This window comes from Sturnus vulgaris, chromosome 1 (genome assembly GCF_052056855.1).
Source record: "Sturnus vulgaris isolate bStuVul1 chromosome 1, bStuVul1.hap1, whole genome shotgun sequence".
Classification (NCBI taxonomy): Eukaryota; Metazoa; Chordata; class Aves; order Passeriformes; family Sturnidae; genus Sturnus; species Sturnus vulgaris.
Genome location: NC_142243.1, coordinates 57,954,712 through 57,973,581, shown reverse-complemented (window position 1 = coordinate 57,973,581; position 18,870 = coordinate 57,954,712). Strand labels below are relative to the sequence as shown.

Below are 18,870 nucleotides of genomic sequence, written 5' to 3'. Positions count from 1 at the left end.
AGTAGAGGAACAATACCTGTCTCATGCCTACGCTCAGCAATGTAGATTTTGTCTGAAAGCCTGGCATTCTTCCATGCTCAGCAGACCATAATTATTTTAGAATAATTTTATCCTCTTTTCTGGGATATGAATATAAATGACATTTCTTGCTTCAGGGCATTGGGACAGGCTCCATATAGATTCAATACACAAATCCTTTGTAAACAGTATATCTGCCAGAGCTCACTCGTGGAAGCTGTTCTTGGTTGCACCTTTTCCCTGCTTTATGTTAGGAGGCTTGACAGAGGTAGAATGTGTGCCCTAAGTAAGATGAGGACGAGCTGCAAAGCAGCCTGGCAATTCAAGTAACAGCATTCTTGCAAAAGATTTCCACTGACCTCCAAGAACCATCACAAAAGATGGTTCTCTAGATGTTCTTTTATCATATTTTTTTTTGAGAAAAAAACCCTAATGCCTTTATTAGGTTTTAACAAGTATCGATTTTGTTTTCTTTTAACACAAACCTAAGGATGAAATCAACCAAAAGCAACAGAAGTCTTTTAAGGGCCTTCCCAATTATTTTGATCAATTTGAAATACAAACCAACAAATAAAATAGTTGAGGCCAAAAAAATGAAAAAGGTTGTGAGAAATAGCACTTACTTTATTGCATATTCTGTGAGTATTCTTTACAGGAAGAAAAAGGAGAGAAAATAAAGTACCAACTCACCTGATCAATACAAACAGTTACAATTGCCGTATTTTTCTCTTTCAGCCTCTTTGAAAGGCAATTATTATCTTCAGTTTCACAGTTGATTTCCTTACCTAAGCTATCTTTTGGGCTCTTTTATGTAACAGTAAGATAAAAATATCCCAATATTCAAAATTGTTGTGGAGCATGATTTTATGTGTCGGATAATATGTAACTGAACAGCCTCTAAACCTCCCCTATCTTCATCTTAGATTTTTTATTGAGCTGAAGGTGTCATTATTGGCTGGATAATTGCCCAGTGTCAAATACAAGTTGTTCTATGAGTAGCAGAGCTAATGAAGCCTGCTTTACCACAATGTTTGTGCCTTTTATTCCTTAATTCCCTTTTATGCATGGAAAGTTCATTGTAAAATGCTGCTCATAGGAGAGGACAAGTATGCTATGTTCTTCAGTTTCTTTAGCCTACTGCTTTTCTCCAAAGTTTGTAGGACTCCAGATAGGTGTGAAGGGATACCTTCTCCTTTTCAAATGTGATTGAAGTAGGTCAACAGCCTACAAAAGCATAGGGTTTGCCAGGAAACACTAGGCAGAGGCTCATCCCAAGATATCATCCCCAGACTAGCACATTCCTTGTCAAATTAGCAATACTTTTGGTGCAAAGTGCTCCCAGGAGGGGAAGGACTGAGGATGGGGCCGGGGAAGGTGACCACCACGGGGGGCGGCTGGATCAAGGCCGAAGAGTCGGGGCACTGGCGGGCATACAGCTCGTTGCAGCTCTCAGCGATGGGCTGGGGCACAGCCACGTTGGCTCTGGGCAGGCACAGGTCATAGCAGGACATCTTGGCATGACAGAGATGAGGCTGAAAGAGAATTCAGAAAAACAGGGATTAGAAGAAACATGAGGATGTCCCGATTCAGCAGTTCCCTGCTCCCAGACTTGCCATAGACCCTGACTGGTCAAAGCCACACAGCCTTGCCCACACTACCCAGCAGTGGCCCTGTTCACAGCAGCACCCTCAGAGCCCCGATCCTTAAACCTCTGAATCTCACAAGTCCCACCCGAGTTCCTGTGCCCAGCCTGGCTCTTTCTGTCCTGGCCAAAGGGCTCCTTCGTTGCTCTCCCAAGGAGGCTGAGCTGGGCCTGGCCGTGCCAACATGGTGCCAGTACAGCAGCTGCCCCAGCATGTCTAATAGCCAGGGAGGGCCCTGGACCAGAAGACAGAGCCCAGCAGGACCCACCTGGCCTTGGGCTGAGCAGAGGGAGGCCACAGCAGTGGATGCAGCCCTGGGCCAAGACAGCGCTTTTATGGATGGCTGCAGAAGGGGGCAGGAGCTGCCCATGCTGGGGACACATGCGTGGGGACAAGGCTGGGCCTCAGCCAGACTGGCATGGGGCTCTTCTGCTGACTCTTGGCTTTCCAGGCCGGCCCAAAGATACATCATCAGGGCCTACAATTATCCGACTGAGACTCAGCCAGTGTCACTTCCTGGACCACAGCAGCCCCAGGCAGACCCTGCAATGTGCCACCAGCTGTCCCTGATGGAGAGAAAGCAGAGCTGACAAAATGCCCAGGGAAGGGCAGCTCCGGTGGGGCCCAGCCCGCTAAACACCATGCAACAATGACCAGTCCAACAGAGCTGGACTCTATCTGCCACCCAGACACTGCTGGATAGCTCTGTGACACAGGGCACAAACAGCGCTTGGGCCGGGCCTAAGAGAGACAAAGCAAGGATCAAAAACAACAAAAAGCACAACAGATCCCAGAGTAAATTCAGCAATACCCAATGTTCCCCAAGACCAAGTATGTGCCACTGGAACCAGATTTCTGGGTACCATCCCTACTATCAAGTATCCGACATGTCAGGAAGGACAAGATTGTTAGGGAGTGAGTGGTGCAGAGCTGGAACCCAGGGAATGTAAATTCCAGAAGGGGCAGGAGCCGTACAGCCCTGGTGTCAGCAGCAGCAGGGAGTGTCCCCTGTGCAGATTGGCCTGGCTGGAGCTGAGCAATGCTGGGGCTGCTATAAAAGCCCTGCCTGGGCCAGACTAGGCCAAGCACTGGCCTGGCCACCTTCTCCTCCTCAGGAACAAGGGTAAGTGTGCGAGCGCTCCTGCTCACGCCTTCCTGCTCCAGTCCCGGCCCCTTTGGCTTGGCTGCTGCCTCTGCTGCTCTCCTGCCACGGCTGCCCTCTCTTGCAGAGCACCCACGCATCCCTCACCAAGATGTCCTGCTACGACCTGTGCCCGCCCAAAACCAACGTGGCTGTGCCCCAGCCCATCACTGAGAGCTGCAACGAGCTGTGTGCCCGCCAGTGCCCCGACTCTTCGGCCTTGATCCAGCCGCCCCCCGTGGTGGTCACCTTCCCCGGCCCCATCCTCACCTCCTTCCCCCAGCAAGCCGTGGTGGGCTCCTCCGGAGCTCCGGCCTTTGGCGGCTCCCTGGGGCTGGGAGGCCTCTACGGCGCCGGCGCCACCCAGGCCTCCGGCTCCGGCGGCCTCTGCACCTTTGGCAGAGCCTGCGCTGTTCCCGCCTACAGCCCTTGCGCCCTGCCCCGCTACAGCAAGAAGCTCTGGGACACCTGCGGGCCCTGCTAGAGCCACCACAGCCCAGCCCGTAACCCCTGCGGCCGCCTCAGCCCAGCATGGAGAAGTTGAGCTCTGCACAAGCTGCCCTGCCCTTCTGCAGCCCGTGACAGCCGGCCTGCCTGGGGCCTGCCCGCCGTCCCTCTCCCAGCGTCTCCTGCCCTTCCCGGTACAATAAAGTTTTCCTGCATCCAGTTCCTGTCTCTTTGCCTCCTTTTCCCAAGTCCCGTGGGCTCCAGGTAGCGGGCAGTTGCAAGACTTGGAGGGGCAACTGTGGCTCTGGGAAAACTTATCATGGAAACGGTAGCGCATGGTAAAAGAGAAGAGGGAAGGGGACTGTGGAGCTGAAAGTGGAGAAGAAATTGGAATCAAAGGGCAAGTGGGAGCACAGGAAGGAGTGCTGTGGCAACGGGTCAGGGAAGGAGAAGGAGACGGGCAAATATCTCTAAGCAATCTGCCTGAAGACAGACAGAGCCCATTTCTTGCAGGCCATGAGACCAGGAGCTCCGCCACACCTGCAGCAGAGCTGGCAATGGGGTGGCCTCAGACCTAGGAGCCCTCCGGGGGCAAAGGCCGCCACAGCTCCAGGCCCTCTGTGCCACCATGGTTCTGCTAAAGGAGCGGGGCCGGAAATCATAGAGAGACTTCCCCCCTCTACGCTATTTACACGGACAAATTTCATTGCCATCAAGTCCTTTGCTTTCCTTTTCTATCTCTTAGTCTTTCTTCTTTAGGGCTCTCCTTCTCTTTGTTTCTCATCTCCTCCATCTTCTTCTTCTCCTATGGAGACCTACGCTCAAAGGATAGTGCAGGAGGGAATCTTTCCCAATGACTTGAGGCTCTACTGGTTGGTGAGGAGTGGAAACACCTGTGTCTGGCCACTCCTTTTGAGGGATAGAAAGGGCTGCGTTGGCTGGCCACTAGTTACAGGCACTTGCAGTTGCAGCATGATGTCGAGAGTCTGCTGGAGTAAGAGAAGGAAGGAGTCTGCTGGCTGTGCTGCCAGGAGCTAAGGGACATGAGGTTGTGCAAGGGGCAGACACGGTGAGAAGGTGATACGGGAGGGACAGGCAGGGTTAGGCAGCCGGGAAAGGGACAGCTTGGGTTTAGCCAGTCATGCAGCGTGAAAGAAGGAGTCAGTGCTGCGTCAAGATGCTGTAAGGGAAGGAATCAGTGCTGTGTGAAGCTGCCTATAAGAAAAGGAGTCAGAGGTACCCGAGTGAGGTCTATGAAAGCAGGAGTGAGAGTTACGAAGAAAGAAGTTGATGAAGAGAAGAAGGCACGTAGAGTTTCTTACTAAAGGACTTGCCGTGATGCCAACTAAAGGGCTGCTGGTGATACCAGCCGTGTCCATCACGACATAAAAATGGCAACATTCTCTTTCGCCTTCCCCTTCTTATTCACATTCTCCTTACTCTTTTCCTCCCGCTTCTCTTCATATCCGTCCTCGTTCTCCTTCGCTACCAACCCCTTCGCAAGATCCTTTCTCTTTTGATTCGGTTTCCATGTTGATTTCATTTTCATCTCCACATAAGCCTCCACTCTCCCATTCCCTCTTCTCTTTTCTTTCTTTTCCCGTTCCGCTTCAATTTTCCATTGCCCCAAGCCATCCCTGCATCACCATTTCCCTTCCCGCTCTTGGAACTCGCACACGCGCAGGGCTGTTTATGAGATGGGAAAAGGAGGCAAAGAGACGGGAATTGGATGCGGGACAATTTGATTGTACCACGAAGGGCAGGAGACACCGGGACGGGGACGGTGGGCAGGCCCCAGGCAGGCCGGCTGTCACGGGCTGCAGGAGGCCAGGGCAGCTTGTGCAGAGCTCAAGTCTCACAGCTGCTGCTGCTGCTGCTGCTGCTGCTGCTGACAGCAGGGCTGTGCAGACCCTGCCCCACCCTGAGTCAGCATCCTCCAGGTGTCACCCCAGCACCTCCTGCTGCCCAAGCCATCTGCTCCTTCCTGCCACGTCACATACTCCATAGCAGGGATGCCATCCAGGCGCGGGCTCCAGGAACACCGGGCAGGAGCTGGAGCATCTAGGGCAGGTGTCCCAGGAGCGTGCACCGTGGAGGGGACCTGTCCATCGCAGGAGAACCGGCAGAAGCAGACGCCATCTGCCTGCAGTCGCTGCCCAGGGAACTCTGCCACATTGGTGACAAACACCCCTTGTGTCCTTCCTGATCTACACATGGAGAAAGGAGCAGAGATGTCCATCTGGCCCAGGCCGATTCCAGCCCTGCCCCACTCCTTTGGACCATTAAAGGGCTTCCAGGAGCCCATTCCCGGGTGCCGTCCCAGCTATCAAGTATCTGACGTGGCAGGAAGGACAAGATGGCTTGGGCATTGGGATGCTGACTCAGGGAGGGGCAGGAGCCGTACAGCCCTGGTGTCAGCAGCAGCAGGGAGTGTCCCCTGTGCAGATTGGCCTGGCTGGAGCTGAGCAATGCTGGGGCTGCTATAAAAGCCCTGCCTGGGCCAGACTAGGCCAAGCACTGGCCTGGCCACCTTCTCCTCCTCAGGAACAAGGGTAAGTGTGCGAGCGCTCCTGCTCACGCCTTCCTGCTCCAGTCCCGGCCCCTTTGGCTTGGCTGCTGCCTCTGCTGCTCTCCTGCCACGGCTGCCCTCTCTTGCAGAGCACCCACGCATCCCTCACCAAGATGTCCTGCTACGACCTGTGCCCGCCCAAAACCAACGTGGCTGTGCCCCAGCCCATCGCTGAGAGCTGCAACGAGCTGTGTGCCCGCCAGTGCCCCGACTCTTCGGCCTTGATCCAGCCGCCCCCCGTGGTGGTCACCTTCCCCGGCCCCATCCTCACCTCCTTCCCCCAGCAAGCCGTGGTGGGCTCCTCCGGAGCTCCGGCCTTTGGCGGCTCCCTGGGGCTGGGCGGCCTCTACGGCGCCGGCGCCACCCAGGCCTCCGGCTCCGGCGGCCTCTGCACCTTTGGCAGAGCCTGCGCTGTTCCCGCCTACAGCCCTTGCGCCCTGCCCCGCTACAGCAAGAAGCTCTGGGACACCTGCGGGCCCTGCTAGAGCCACCACAGCCCAGCCCGTAACCCCTGCGGCCGCCTCAGCCCAGCATGGAGAAGTTGAGCTCTGCACAAGCTGCCCTGCCCTTCTGCAGCCCGTGACAGCCGGCCTGCCTGGGGCCTGCCCGCCGTCCCTCTCCCAGCGTCTCCTGCCCTTCCTGGTACAATAAAGTTTTCCTGCATCCAGTTCCTGTCTCTTTGCCTCCTTTTCCCAAGTCCCGTGGGCTCCAGGGAGCGGGCAGTTGCAAGACTTGGAGGGGCAACTGTGGCTCTGGGAAAACTTCTCATGGAAACGGTAGCGCATGGTAAAAGAGAAGAGGGAAGGGGACTGTGGAGCTGAAAGTGGAGAAGAAATTGGAATCAAAGGGCAAGTGGGAGCACAGGAAGGAGTGCTGTGGCAACGGGTCAGGGAAGGAGAAGGAGACGGGCAAATATCTCTAAGCAATCTGCCTGAAGACAGACAGAGCCCATTTCTTGCAGGCCATGAGACCAGGAGCTCTGCCACACCTGCAGCAGAGCTGGCAATGGGGTGGCCTCAGACCTAGGAGCCCTCCGGGGGCAAAGGCCGCCACAGCTCCAGGCCCTCTGTGCCACCACGGTTCTGCTAAAGGAGCGGGGCCGGAAATCATAGAGAGACTTCCCCCCTCTACGCTATTTACACGGACAAATTTCATTGCCATCAAGTCCTTTGCTTTCCTTTTCTATCTCTTAGTCTTTCTTCTTTAGGGCTCTCCTTCTCTTTGTTTCTCATCTCCTCCATCTTCTTCTTCTCCTATGGAGACCTACGCTCAAAGGATAGTGCAGGAGGGAATCTTTCCCAATGACTTGAGGCTCTACTGGTTGGTGAGGAGTGGAAACACCTGTGTCTGGCCACTCCTTTTGAGGGATAGAAAGGGCTGCGTTGGCTGGCCACTAGTTACAGGCACTTGCAGTTGCAGCATGATGTCAAGAGTCTGCTGGAGTAAGAGAAGGAAGGAGTCTGCTGGCTGTGCTGCCAGGAGCTAAGGGACATGAGGTTGTGCAAGGGGCAGACACGGTGAGAAGGTGATACGGGAGGGACAGGCAGGGTTAGGCAGCCGGGAAAGGGACAGCTTGGGTTTAGCCAGTCATGCAGCGTGAAAGAAGGAGTCAGTGCTGTGTGAAGCTGCCTATAAGAAAAGGAGTCAGAGGTACCCGAGTGAGGTCTATGAAAGCAGGAGTGAGAGTTACGAAGAAAGAAGTTGATGAAGAGAAGAAGGCACGTAGAGTTTCTTACTAAAGGACTTGCCGTGATGCCAACTAAAGGGCTGCTGGTGATACCAGCCGTGTCCATCACGACATAAAAATGGCAACATTCTCTTTCGCCTTCCCCTTCTTATTCACATTCTCCTTACTCTTTTCCTCCCGCTTCTCTTCATATCCGTCCTTGTTCTCCTTCGCAACCAACCCCTTCGCAAGATCCTTTCTCTCTTGATTCGGTTTCCATGTTGATTTCATTTTCATCTCCACATAAGCCTCCACTCTCCCATTCCCTCTTCTCTTTTCTTTCTTTTCCCGTTCCGCTTCAATTTTCCATTGCCCCAAGCCATCCCTGCATCACCATTTCCCTTCCCGCTCTTGGAACTCGCACACGCGCAGGGCTGTTTATGAGATGGGAAAAGGAGGCAAAGAGACGGGAATTGGATGCGGGACAATTTGATTGTACCACGAAGGGCAGGAGACACCGGGACGGGGACGGTGGGCAGGCCCCAGGCAGGCCGGCTGTCACGGGCTGCAGGAGGCCAGGGCAGCTTGTGCAGAGCTCAAGTCTCACTGCTGCTGCTGCTGCTGCTGCTGACAGCAGGGCTGTGCAGACCCTGCCCCACCCTGAGTCAGCATCCTCCAGGTGTCACCCCAGCACCTCCTGCTGCCCAAGCCATCTGCTCCTTCCTGCCACGTCACATACTCCATAGCAGGGATGCCATCCAGGCGCGGGCTCCAGGAACACCGGGCAGGAGCTGGAGCATCTAGGGCAGGTGTCCCAGGAGCGTGCACCGTGGAGGGGACCTGTCCATCGCAGGAGAACCGGCAGAAGCAGACGCCATCTGCCTGCAGTCGCTGCCCAGGGAACTCTGCCACATTGGTGACAAACACCCCTTGTGTCCTTCCTGATCTACACATGGAGAAAGGAGCAGAGATGTCCATCTGGCCCAGGCCGATTCCAGCCCTGCCCCACTCCTTTGGACCATTAAAGGGCTTCCAGGAGCCCATTCCCGGGTGCCGTCCCAGCTATCAAGTATCTGACGTGGCAGGAAGGACAAGATGGCTTGGGCATTGGGATGCTGACTCAGGGAGGGGCAGGAGCCGTACAGCCCTGGTGTCAGCAGCAGCAGGGAGTGTCCCCTGTGCAGATTGGCCTGGCTGGAGCTGAGCAATGCTGGGGCTGCTATAAAAGCCCTGCCTGGGCCAGACTAGGCCAAGCACTGGCCTGGCCACCTTCTCCTCCTCAGGAACAAGGGTAAGTGTGCGAGCGCTCCTGCTCACGCCTTCCTGCTCCAGTCCCGGCCCCTTTGGCTTGGCTGCTGCCTCTGCTGCTCTCCTGCCATGGCTGCCCTCTCTTGCAGACCACCCACGCATCCCTCACCAAGATGTCCTGCTACGACCTGTGCCCGCCCAAAACCAACGTGGCTGTGCCCCAGCCCATCGCTGAGAGCTGCAACGAGCTGTGTGCCCGCCAGTGCCCCGACTCTTCGGCCTTGATCCAGCCGCCCCCCGTGGTGGTCACCTTCCCCGGCCCCATCCTCACCTCCTTCCCCCAGCAAGCCGTGGTGGGCTCCTCCGGAGCTCCGGCCTTTGGCGGCTCCCTGGGGCTGGGCGGCCTCTACGGCGCCGGCGCCACCCAGGCCTCCGGCTCCGGCGGCCTCTGCACCTTTGGCAGAGCCTGCGCTGTTCCCGCCTACAGCCCTTGCGCCCTGCCCCGCTACAGCAAGAAGCTCTGGGACACCTGCGGGCCCTGCTAGAGCCACCACAGCCCAGCCCGTAACCCCTGCGGCCGCCTCAGCCCAGCATGGAGAAGTTGAGCTCTGCACAAGCTGCCCTGCCCTTCTGCAGCCCGTGACAGCCGGCCTGCCTGGGGCCTGCCCGCCGTCCCTCTCCCAGCGTCTCCTGCCCTTCCTGGTACAATAAAGTTTTCCTGCATCCAGTTCCTGTCTCTTTGCCTCCTTTTCCCAAGTCCCGTGGGCTCCAGGGAGCGGGCAGTTGCAAGACTTGGAGGGGCAACTGTGGCTCTGGGAAAACTTCTCATGGAAACGGTAGCGCATGGTAAAAGAGAAGAGGGAAGGGGACTGTGGAGCTGAAAGTGGAGAAGAAATTGGAATCAAAGGGCAAGTGGGAGCACAGGAAGGAGTGCTGTGGCAACGGGTCAGGGAAGGAGAAGGAGACGGGCAAATATCTCTAAGCAATCTGCCTGAAGACAGACAGAGCCCATTTCTTGCAGGCCATGAGACCAGGAGCTCTGCCACACCTGCAGCAGAGCTGGCAATGGGGTGGCCTCAGACCTAGGAGCCCTCCGGGGGCAAAGGCCGCCACAGCTCCAGGCCCTCTGTGCCACCACGGTTCTGCTAAAGGAGCGGGGCCGGAAATCATAGAGAGACTTCCCCCCTCTACGCTATTTACACGGACAAATTTCATTGCCATCAAGTCCTTTGCTTTCCTTTTCTATCTCTTAGTCTTTCTTCTTTAGGGCTCTCCTTCTCTTTGTTTCTCATCTCCTCCATCTTCTTCTTCTCCTATGGAGACCTACGCTCAAAGGATAGTGCAGGAGGGAATCTTTCCCAATGACTTGAGGCTCTACTGGTTGGTGAGGAGTGGAAACACCTGTGTCTGGCCACTCCTTTTGAGGGATAGAAAGGGCTGCGTTGGCTGGCCACTAGTTACAGGCACTTGCAGTTGCAGCATGATGTCAAGAGTCTGCTGGAGTAAGAGAAGGAAGGAGTCTGCTGGCTGTGCTGCCAGGAGCTAAGGGACATGAGGTTGTGCAAGGGGCAGACACGGTGAGAAGGTGATACGGGAGGGACAGGCAGGGTTAGGCAGCCGGGAAAGGGACAGCTTGGGTTTAGCCAGTCATGCAGCGTGAAAGAAGGAGTCAGTGCTGTGTGAAGCTGCCTATAAGAAAAGGAGTCAGAGGTACCCGAGTGAGGTCTATGAAAGCAGGAGTGAGAGTTACGAAGAAAGAAGTTGATGAAGAGAAGAAGGCACGTAGAGTTTCTTACTAAAGGACTTGCCGTGATGCCAACTAAAGGGCTGCTGGTGATACCAGCCGTGTCCATCACGACATAAAAATGGCAACATTCTCTTTCGCCTTCCCCTTCTTATTCACATTCTCCTTACTCTTTTCCTCCCGCTTCTCTTCATATCCGTCCTTGTTCTCCTTCGCAACCAACCCCTTCGCAAGATCCTTTCTCTCTTGATTCGGTTTCCATGTTGATTTCATTTTCATCTCCACATAAGCCTCCACTCTCCCATTCCCTCTTCTCTTTTCTTTCTTTTCCCGTTCCGCTTCAATTTTCCATTGCCCCAAGCCATCCCTGCATCACCATTTCCCTTCCCGCTCTTGGAACTCGCACACGCGCAGGGCTGTTTATGAGATGGGAAAAGGAGGCAAAGAGACGGGAATTGGATGCGGGACAATTTGATTGTACCACGAAGGGCAGGAGACACCGGGACGGGGACGGTGGGCAGGCCCCAGGCAGGCCGGCTGTCACGGGCTGCAGGAGGCCAGGGCAGCTTGTGCAGAGCTCAAGTCTCACAGCTGCTGCTGCTGCTGCTGCTGACAGCAGGGCTCTGCAGACCCTGCCCCACCCTGAGTCAGCATCCTCCAGGTGTCACCCCAGCACCTCCTGCTGCCCAAGCCATCTGCTCCTTCCTGCCACGTCACATACTCCATAGCAGGGATGCCATCCAGGCGCGGGCTCCAGGAACACCGGGCAGGAGCTGGAGCATCTAGGGCAGGTGTCCCAGGAGCGTGCACCGTGGAGGGGACCTGTCCATCGCAGGAGAACCGGCAGAAGCAGACGCCATCTGCCTGCAGTCGCTGCCCAGGGAACTCTGCCACATTGGTGACAAACACCCCTTGTGTCCTTCCTGATCTACACATGGAGAAAGGAGCAGAGATGTCCATCTGGCCCAGGCCGATTCCAGCCCTGCCCCACTCCTTTGGACCATTAAAGGGCTTCCAGGAGCCCATTCCCGGGTGCCGTCCCAGCTATCAAGTATCTGACGTGGCAGGAAGGACAAGATGGCTTGGGCATTGGGATGCTGACTCAGGGAGGGGCAGGAGCCGTACAGCCCTGGTGTCAGCAGCAGCAGGGAGTGTCCCCTGTGCAGATTGGCCTGGCTGGAGCTGAGCAATGCTGGGGCTGCTATAAAAGCCCTGCCTGGGCCAGACTAGGCCAAGCACTGGCCTGGCCACCTTCTCCTCCTCAGGAACAAGGGTAAGTGTGCGAGCGCTTCTGCTCACGCCTTCCTGCTCCAGTCCCGGCCCCTTTGGCTTGGCTGCTGCCTCTGCTGCTCTCCTGCCATGGCTGCCCTCTCTTGCAGACCACCCACGCATCCCTCACCAAGATGTCCTGCTACGACCTGTGCCCGCCCAAAACCAACGTGGCTGTGCCCCAGCCCATCGCTGAGAGCTGCAACGAGCTGTGTGCCCGCCAGTGCCCCGACTCTTCGGCCTTGATCCAGCCGCCCCCCGTGGTGGTCACCTTCCCCGGCCCCATCCTCACCTCCTTCCCCCAGCAAGCCGTGGTGGGCTCCTCCGGAGCTCCGGCCTTTGGCGGCTCCCTGGGGCTGGGCGGCCTCTACGGCGCCGGCGCCACCCAGGCCTCCGGCTCCGGCGGCCTCTGCACCTTTGGCAGAGCCTGCGCTGTTCCCGCCTACAGCCCTTGCGCCCTGCCCCGCTACAGCAAGAAGCTCTGGGACACCTGCGGGCCCTGCTAGAGCCACCACAGCCCAGCCCGTAACCCCTGCGGCCGCCTCAGCCCAGCATGGAGAAGTTGAGCTCTGCACAAGCTGCCCTGCCCTTCTGCAGCCCGTGACAGCCGGCCTGCCTGGGGCCTGCCCGCCGTCCCTCTCCCAGCGTCTCCTGCCCTTCCTGGTACAATAAAGTTTTCCTGCATCCAGTTCCTGTCTCTTTGCCTCCTTTTCCCAAGTCCCGTGGGCTCCAGGGAGCGGGCAGTTGCAAGACTTGGAGGGGCAACTGTGGCTCTGGGAAAACTTCTCATGGAAACGGTAGCGCATGGTAAAAGAGAAGAGGGAAGGGGACTGTGGAGCTGAAAGTGGAGAAGAAATTGGAATCAAAGGGCAAGTGGGAGCACAGGAAGGAGTGCTGTGGCAACGGGTCAGGGAAGGAGAAGGAGACGGGCAAATATCTCTAAGCAATCTGCCTGAAGACAGACAGAGCCCATTTCTTGCAGGCCATGAGACCAGGAGCTCTGCCACACCTGCAGCAGAGCTGGCAATGGGGTGGCCTCAGACCTAGGAGCCCTCCGGGGGCAAAGGCCGCCACAGCTCCAGGCCCTCTGTGCCACCACGGTTCTGCTAAAGGAGCGGGGCCGGAAATCATAGAGAGACTTCCCCCCTCTACGCTATTTACACGGACAAATTTCATTGCCATCAAGTCCTTTGCTTTCCTTTTCTATCTCTTAGTCTTTCTTCTTTAGGGCTCTCCTTCTCTTTGTTTCTCATCTCCTCCATCTTCTTCTTCTCCTATGGAGACCTACGCTCAAAGGATAGTGCAGGAGGGAATCTTTCCCAATGACTTGAGGCTCTACTGGTTGGTGAGGAGTGGAAACACCTGTGTCTGGCCACTCCTTTTGAGGGATAGAAAGGGCTGCGTTGGCTGGCCACTAGTTACAGGCACTTGCAGTTGCAGCATGATGTCGAGAGTCTGCTGGAGTAAGAGAAGGAAGGAGTCTGCTGGCTGTGCTGCCAGGAGCTAAGGGACATGAGGTTGTGCAAGGGGCAGACATGGTGAGAAGGTGATACGGTAGGGACAGGCAGGGTTAGGCAGCCGGGAAAGGGACAGCTTGGGTTTAGCCAGTCATGCAGCGTGAAAGAAGGAGTCAGTGCTGTGTGAAGCTGCCTATAAGAAAAGGAGTCAGAGGTACCCGAGTGAGGTCTATGAAAGCAGGAGTGAGAGTTACGAAGAAAGAAGTTGATGAAGAGAAGAAGGCACGTAGAGTTTCTTACTAAAGGACTTGCCGTGATGCCAACTAAAGGGCTGCTGGTGATACCAGCCGTGTCCATCACGACATAAAAATGGCAACATTCTCTTTCGCCTTCCCCTTCTTATTCACATTCTCCTTACTCTTTTCCTCCCGCTTCTCTTCATATCCGTCCTTGTTCTCCTTCGCAACCAACCCCTTCGCAAGATCCTTTCTCTTTTGATTCGGTTTCCATGTTGATTTCATTTTCATCTCCACATAAGCCTCCACTCTCCCATTCCCTCTTCTCTTTTCTTTCTTTTCCCGTTCCACTTCAATTTTCCATTGCCCCAAGCCATCCCTGCATCACCATTTCCCTTCCCGCTCTTGGAACTCGCACACGCGCAGGGCTGTTTATGAGATGGGAAAAGGAGGCAAAGAGACGGGAATTGGATGCGGGACAATTTGATTGTACCACGAAGGGCAGGAGACACCGGGACGGGGACGGTGGGCAGGCCCCAGGCAGGCCGGCTGTCACGGGCTGCAGGAGGCCAGGGCAGCTTGTGCAGAGCTCAAGTCTCACTGCTGCTGCTGCTGCTGCTGCTGACAGCAGGGCTGTGCAGACCCTGCCCCACCCTGAGTCAGCATCCTCCAGGTGTCACCCCAGCACCTCCTGCTGCCCAAGCCATCTGCTCCTTCCTGCCACGTCACATACTCCATAGCAGGGATGCCATCCAGGCGCGGGCTCCAGGAACACCGGGCAGGAGCTGGAGCATCTAGGGCAGGTGTCCCAGGAGCGTGCACCGTGGAGGGGACCTGTCCATCGCAGGAGAACCGGCAGAAGCAGACGCCATCTGCCTGCAGTCGCTGCCCAGGGAACTCTGCCACATTGGTGACAAACACCCCTTGTGTCCTTCCTGATCTACACATGGAGAAAGGAGCAGAGATGTCCATCTGGCCCAGGCCGATTCCAGCCCTGCCCCACTCCTTTGGACCATTAAAGGGCTTCCAGGAGCCCATTCCCGGGTGCCGTCCCAGCTATCAAGTATCTGACGTGGCAGGAAGGACAAGATGGCTTGGGCATTGGGATGCTGACTCAGGGAGGGGCAGGAGCCGTACAGCCCTGGTGTCAGCAGCAGCAGGGAGTGTCCCCTGTGCAGATTGGCCTGGCTGGAGCTGAGCAATGCTGGGGCTGCTATAAAAGCCCTGCCTGGGCCAGACTAGGCCAAGCACTGGCCTGGCCACCTTCTCCTCCTCAGGAACAAGGGTAAGTGTGCGAGCGCTTCTGCTCACGCCTTCCTGCTCCAGTCCCGGCCCCTTTGGCTTGGCTGCTGCCTCTGCTGCTCTCCTGCCATGGCTGCCCTCTCTTGCAGAGCACCCACGCATCCCTCACCAAGATGTCCTGCTACGACCTGTGCCCGCCCAAAACCAACGTGGCTGTGCCCCAGCCCATCGCTGAGAGCTGCAACGAGCTGTGTGCCCGCCAGTGCCCCGACTCTTCGGCCTTGATCCAGCCGCCCCCCGTGGTGGTCACCTTCCCCGGCCCCATCCTCACCTCCTTCCCCCAGCAAGCCGTGGTGGGCTCCTCCGGAGCTCCGGCCTTTGGCGGCTCCCTGGGGCTGGGCGGCCTCTACGGCGCCGGCGCCACCCAGGCCTCCGGCTCCGGCGGCCTCTGCACCTTTGGCAGAGCCTGCGCTGTTCCCGCCTACAGCCCTTGCGCCCTGCCCCGCTACAGCAAGAAGCTCTGGGACACCTGCGGGCCCTGCTAGAGCCACCACAGCCCAGCCCGTAACCCCTGCGGCCGCCTCAGCCCAGCATGGAGAAGTTGAGCTCTGCACAAGCTGCCCTGCCCTTCTGCAGCCCGTGACAGCCGGCCTGCCTGGGGCCTGCCCGCCGTCCCTCTCCCAGCGTCTCCTGCCCTTCCTGGTACAATAAAGTTTTCCTGCATCCAGTTCCTGTCTCTTTGCCTCCTTTTCCCAAGTCCCGTGGGCTCCAGGGAGCGGGCAGTTGCAAGACTTGGAGGGGCAACTGTGGCTCTGGGAAAACTTCTCATGGAAACGGTAGCGCATGGTAAAAGAGAAGAGGGAAGGGGACTGTGGAGCTGAAAGTGGAGAAGAAATTGGAATCAAAGGGCAAGTGGGAGCACAGGAAGGAGTGCTGTGGCAACGGGTCAGGGAAGGAGAAGGAGACGGGCAAATATCTCTAAGCAATCTGCCTGAAGACAGACAGAGCCCATTTCTTGCAGGCCATGAGACCAGGAGCTCTGCCACACCTGCAGCAGAGCTGGCAATGGGGTGGCCTCAGACCTAGGAGCCCTCCGGGGGCAAAGGCCGCCACAGCTCCAGGCCCTCTGTGCCACCACGGTTCTGCTAAAGGAGCGGGGCCGGAAATCATAGAGAGACTTCCCCCCTCTACGCTATTTACACGGACAAATTTCATTGCCATCAAGTCCTTTGCTTTCCTTTTCTATCTCTTAGTCTTTCTTCTTTAGGGCTCTCCTTCTCTTTGTTTCTCATCTCCTCCATCTTCTTCTTCTCCTATGGAGACCTACGCTCAAAGGATAGTGCAGGAGGGAATCTTTCCCAATGACTTGAGGCTCTACTGGTTGGTGAGGAGTGGAAACACCTGTGTCTGGCCACTCCTTTTGAGGGATAGAAAGGGCTGCGTTGGCTGGCCACTAGTTACAGGCACTTGCAGTTGCAGCATGATGTCAAGAGTCTGCTGGAGTAAGAGAAGGAAGGAGTCTGCTGGCTGTGCTGCCAGGAGCTAAGGGACATGAGGTTGTGCAAGGGGCAGACACGGTGAGAAGGTGATACGGTAGGGACAGGCAGGGTTAGGCAGCCGGGAAAGGGACAGCTTGGGTTTAGCCAGTCATGCAGCGTGAAAGAAGGAGTCAGTGCTGTGTGAAGCTGCCTATAAGAAAAGGAGTCAGAGGTACCCGAGTGAGGTCTATGAAAGCAGGAGTGAGAGTTACGAAGAAAGAAGTTGATGAAGAGAAGAAGGCACGTAGAGTTTCTTACTAAAGGACTTGCCGTGATGCCAACTAAAGGGCTGCTGGTGATACCAGCCGTGTCCATCACGACATAAAAATGGCAACATTCTCTTTCGCCTTCCCCTTCTTATTCACATTCTCCTTACTCTTTTCCTCCCGCTTCTCTTCATATCCGTCCTTGTTCTCCTTCGCAACCAACCCCTTCGCAAGATCCTTTCTCTCTTGATTCGGTTTCCATGTTGATTTCATTTTCATCTCCACATAAGCCTCCACTCTCCCATTCCCTCTTCTCTTTTCTTTCTTTTCCCGTTCCGCTTCAATTTTCCATTGCCCCAAGCCATCCCTGCATCACCATTTCCCTTCCCGCTCTTGGAACTCGCACACGCGCAGGGCTGTTTATGAGATGGGAAAAGGAGGCAAAGAGACGGGAATTGGATGCGGGACAATTTGATTGTACCACGAAGGGCAGGAGACACCGGGACGGGGACGGTGGGCAGGCCCCAGGCAGGCCGGCTGCCACGGGCTGCAGGAGGCCAGGGCAGCTTGTGCAGAGCTCAAGTCTCACAGCTGCTGCTGCTGCTGCTGCTGACAGCAGGGCTGTGCAGACCCTGCCCCACCCTGAGTCAGCATCCTCCAGGTGTCACCCCAGCACCTCCTGCTGCCCAAGCCATCTGCTCCTTCCTGCCACGTCACATACTCCATAGCAGGGATGCCATCCAGGCGCGGGCTCCAGGAACACCGGGCAGGAGCTGGAGCATCTAGGGCAGGTGTCCCAGGAGCGTGCACCGTGGAGGGGACCTGTCCATCGCAGGAGAACCGGCAGAAGCAGACGCCATCTGCCTGCAGTCGCTGCCCAGGGAACTCTGCCACATTGGTGACAAACACCCCTTGTGTCCTTCCTGATCTACACATGGAGAAAGGAGCAGAGATGTCCATCTGGCCCAGGCCGATTCCAGCCCTGCCCCACTCCTTTGGACCATTAAAGGGCTTCCAGGAGCCCATTCCCGGGTGCCGTCCCAGCTATCAAGTATCTGACGTGGCAGGAAGGACAAGATGGCTTGGGCATTGGGATGCTGACTCAGGGAGGGGCAGGAGCCGTACAGCCCTGGTGTCAGCAGCAGCAGGGAGTGTCCCCTGTGCAGATTGGCCTGGCTGGAGCTGAGCAATGCTGGGGCTGCTATAAAAGCCCTGCCTGGGCCAGACTAGGCCAAGCACTGGCCTGGCCACCTTCTCCTCCTCAGGAACAAGGGTAAGTGTGCGAGCGCTTCTGCTCACGCCTTCCTGCTCCAGTCCCGGCCCCTTTGGCTTGGCTGCTGCCTCTGCTGCTCTCCTGCCATGGCTGCCCTCTCTTGCAGACCACCCACGCATCCCTCACCAAGATGTCCTGCTACGACCTGTGCCCGCCCAAAACCAACGTGGCTGTGCCCCAGCCCATCGCTGAGAGCTGCAACGAGCTGTGTGCCCGCCAGTGCCCCGACTCTTCGGCCTTGATCCAGCCGCCCCCCGTGGTGGTCACCTTCCCCGGCCCCATCCTCACCTCCTTCCCCCAGCAAGCCGTGGTGGGCTCCTCCGGAGCTCCGGCCTTTGGCGGCTCCCTGGGGCTGGGAGGCCTCTACGGCGCCGGCGCCACCCAGGCCTCCGGCTCCGGCGGCCTCTGCACCTTTGGCAGAGCCTGCGCTGTTCCCGCCTACAGCCCTTGCGCCCTGCCCCGCTACAGCAAGAAGCTCTGGGACACCTGCGGGCCCTGCTAGAGCCACCACAGCCCAGCCCGTAACCCCTGCGGCCGCCTCAGCCCAGCATGGAGAAGTTGAGCTCTGCACAAGCTGCCCTGCCCTTCTGCAGCCCGTGACAGCCGGCCTGCCTGGGGCCTGCCCGCCGTCCCTCTCCCAGCGTCTCCTGCCCTTCCTGGTACAATAAAGTTTTCCTGCATCCAGTTCCTGTCTCTTTGCCTCCTTTTCCCAAGTCCCGTGGGCTCCAGGGAGCGGGCAGTTGCAAGACTTGGAGGGGCAACTGTGGCTCTGGGAAAACTTCTCATGGAAACGGTAGCGCATGGTAAAAGAGAAGAGGGAAGGGGACTGTGGAGCTGAAAGTGGAGAAGAAATTGGAATCAAAGGGCAAGTGGGAGCACAGGAAGGAGTGCTGTGGCAACGGGTCAGGGAAGGAGAAGGAGACGGGCAAATATCTCTAAGCAATCTGCCTGAAGACAGACAGAGCCCATTTCTTGCAGGCCATGAGACCAGGAGCTCTGCCACACCTGCAGCAGAGCTGGCAATGGGGTGGCCTCAGACCTAGGAGCCCTCCGGGGGCAAAGGCCGCCACAGCTCCAGGCCCTCTGTGCCACCACGGTTCTGCTAAAGGAGCGGGGCCGGAAATCATAGAGAGACTTCCCCCCTCTACGCTATTTACACGGACAAATTTCATT

General features: G+C 57.0%; 6 protein-coding genes across 6 annotated transcripts; all 6 read left to right on the top strand.

The window, feature by feature from the left end:
- The first annotated feature begins 2,914 nt into the window (after positions 1-2,914).
- On the top strand, positions 2,915-3,286 carry LOC148225243 (scale keratin-like). The gene has a single exon (XM_088179747.1). The coding sequence runs from the start codon at positions 2,915-2,917 to the stop codon at positions 3,284-3,286; it is 372 nt and encodes a 123-aa protein (XP_088035873.1).
- Positions 3,287-5,931: 2,645 nt separating this feature from the next.
- LOC148225242 (scale keratin-like) lies at positions 5,932-6,303 on the top strand. Its single transcript, XM_088178988.1, has one exon. It carries the CDS (start codon positions 5,932-5,934, stop codon positions 6,301-6,303), a length of 372 nt encoding a protein of 123 aa, XP_088035114.1.
- A 2,602-nt stretch (positions 6,304-8,905) lies between these two features.
- Positions 8,906-9,277, top strand: LOC148225241 (scale keratin-like). Its single transcript, XM_088178185.1, has one exon. The coding sequence runs from the start codon at positions 8,906-8,908 to the stop codon at positions 9,275-9,277; it is 372 nt and encodes a 123-aa protein (XP_088034311.1).
- A 2,602-nt stretch (positions 9,278-11,879) lies between these two features.
- On the top strand, positions 11,880-12,251 carry LOC148225240 (scale keratin-like). The gene has a single exon (XM_088177387.1). The coding sequence runs from the start codon at positions 11,880-11,882 to the stop codon at positions 12,249-12,251; it is 372 nt and encodes a 123-aa protein (XP_088033513.1).
- Positions 12,252-14,853: 2,602 nt separating this feature from the next.
- LOC148225239 (scale keratin-like) lies at positions 14,854-15,225 on the top strand. Its single transcript, XM_088176662.1, has one exon. It carries the CDS (start codon positions 14,854-14,856, stop codon positions 15,223-15,225), a length of 372 nt encoding a protein of 123 aa, XP_088032788.1.
- Positions 15,226-17,827: 2,602 nt separating this feature from the next.
- On the top strand, positions 17,828-18,199 carry LOC148225238 (scale keratin-like). Its single transcript, XM_088175948.1, has one exon. It carries the CDS (start codon positions 17,828-17,830, stop codon positions 18,197-18,199), a length of 372 nt encoding a protein of 123 aa, XP_088032074.1.
- Positions 18,200-18,870: the final 671 nt, after the last annotated feature.

Excerpts from the sequence above, each read along its gene's own strand:
- LOC148225242 (XM_088178988.1), top strand. The coding sequence starts at position 5,932 with ATGTCCTGCTACGACCTGTGCCCGCCCAAAACCAACGTGGCTGTGCCC.
- LOC148225238 (XM_088175948.1), top strand. The coding sequence starts at position 17,828 with ATGTCCTGCTACGACCTGTGCCCGCCCAAAACCAACGTGGCTGTGCCC.
- LOC148225239 (XM_088176662.1), top strand. The coding sequence starts at position 14,854 with ATGTCCTGCTACGACCTGTGCCCGCCCAAAACCAACGTGGCTGTGCCC.
- LOC148225243 (XM_088179747.1), top strand. The coding sequence starts at position 2,915 with ATGTCCTGCTACGACCTGTGCCCGCCCAAAACCAACGTGGCTGTGCCC.
- LOC148225240 (XM_088177387.1), top strand. The coding sequence starts at position 11,880 with ATGTCCTGCTACGACCTGTGCCCGCCCAAAACCAACGTGGCTGTGCCC.
- LOC148225241 (XM_088178185.1), top strand. The coding sequence starts at position 8,906 with ATGTCCTGCTACGACCTGTGCCCGCCCAAAACCAACGTGGCTGTGCCC.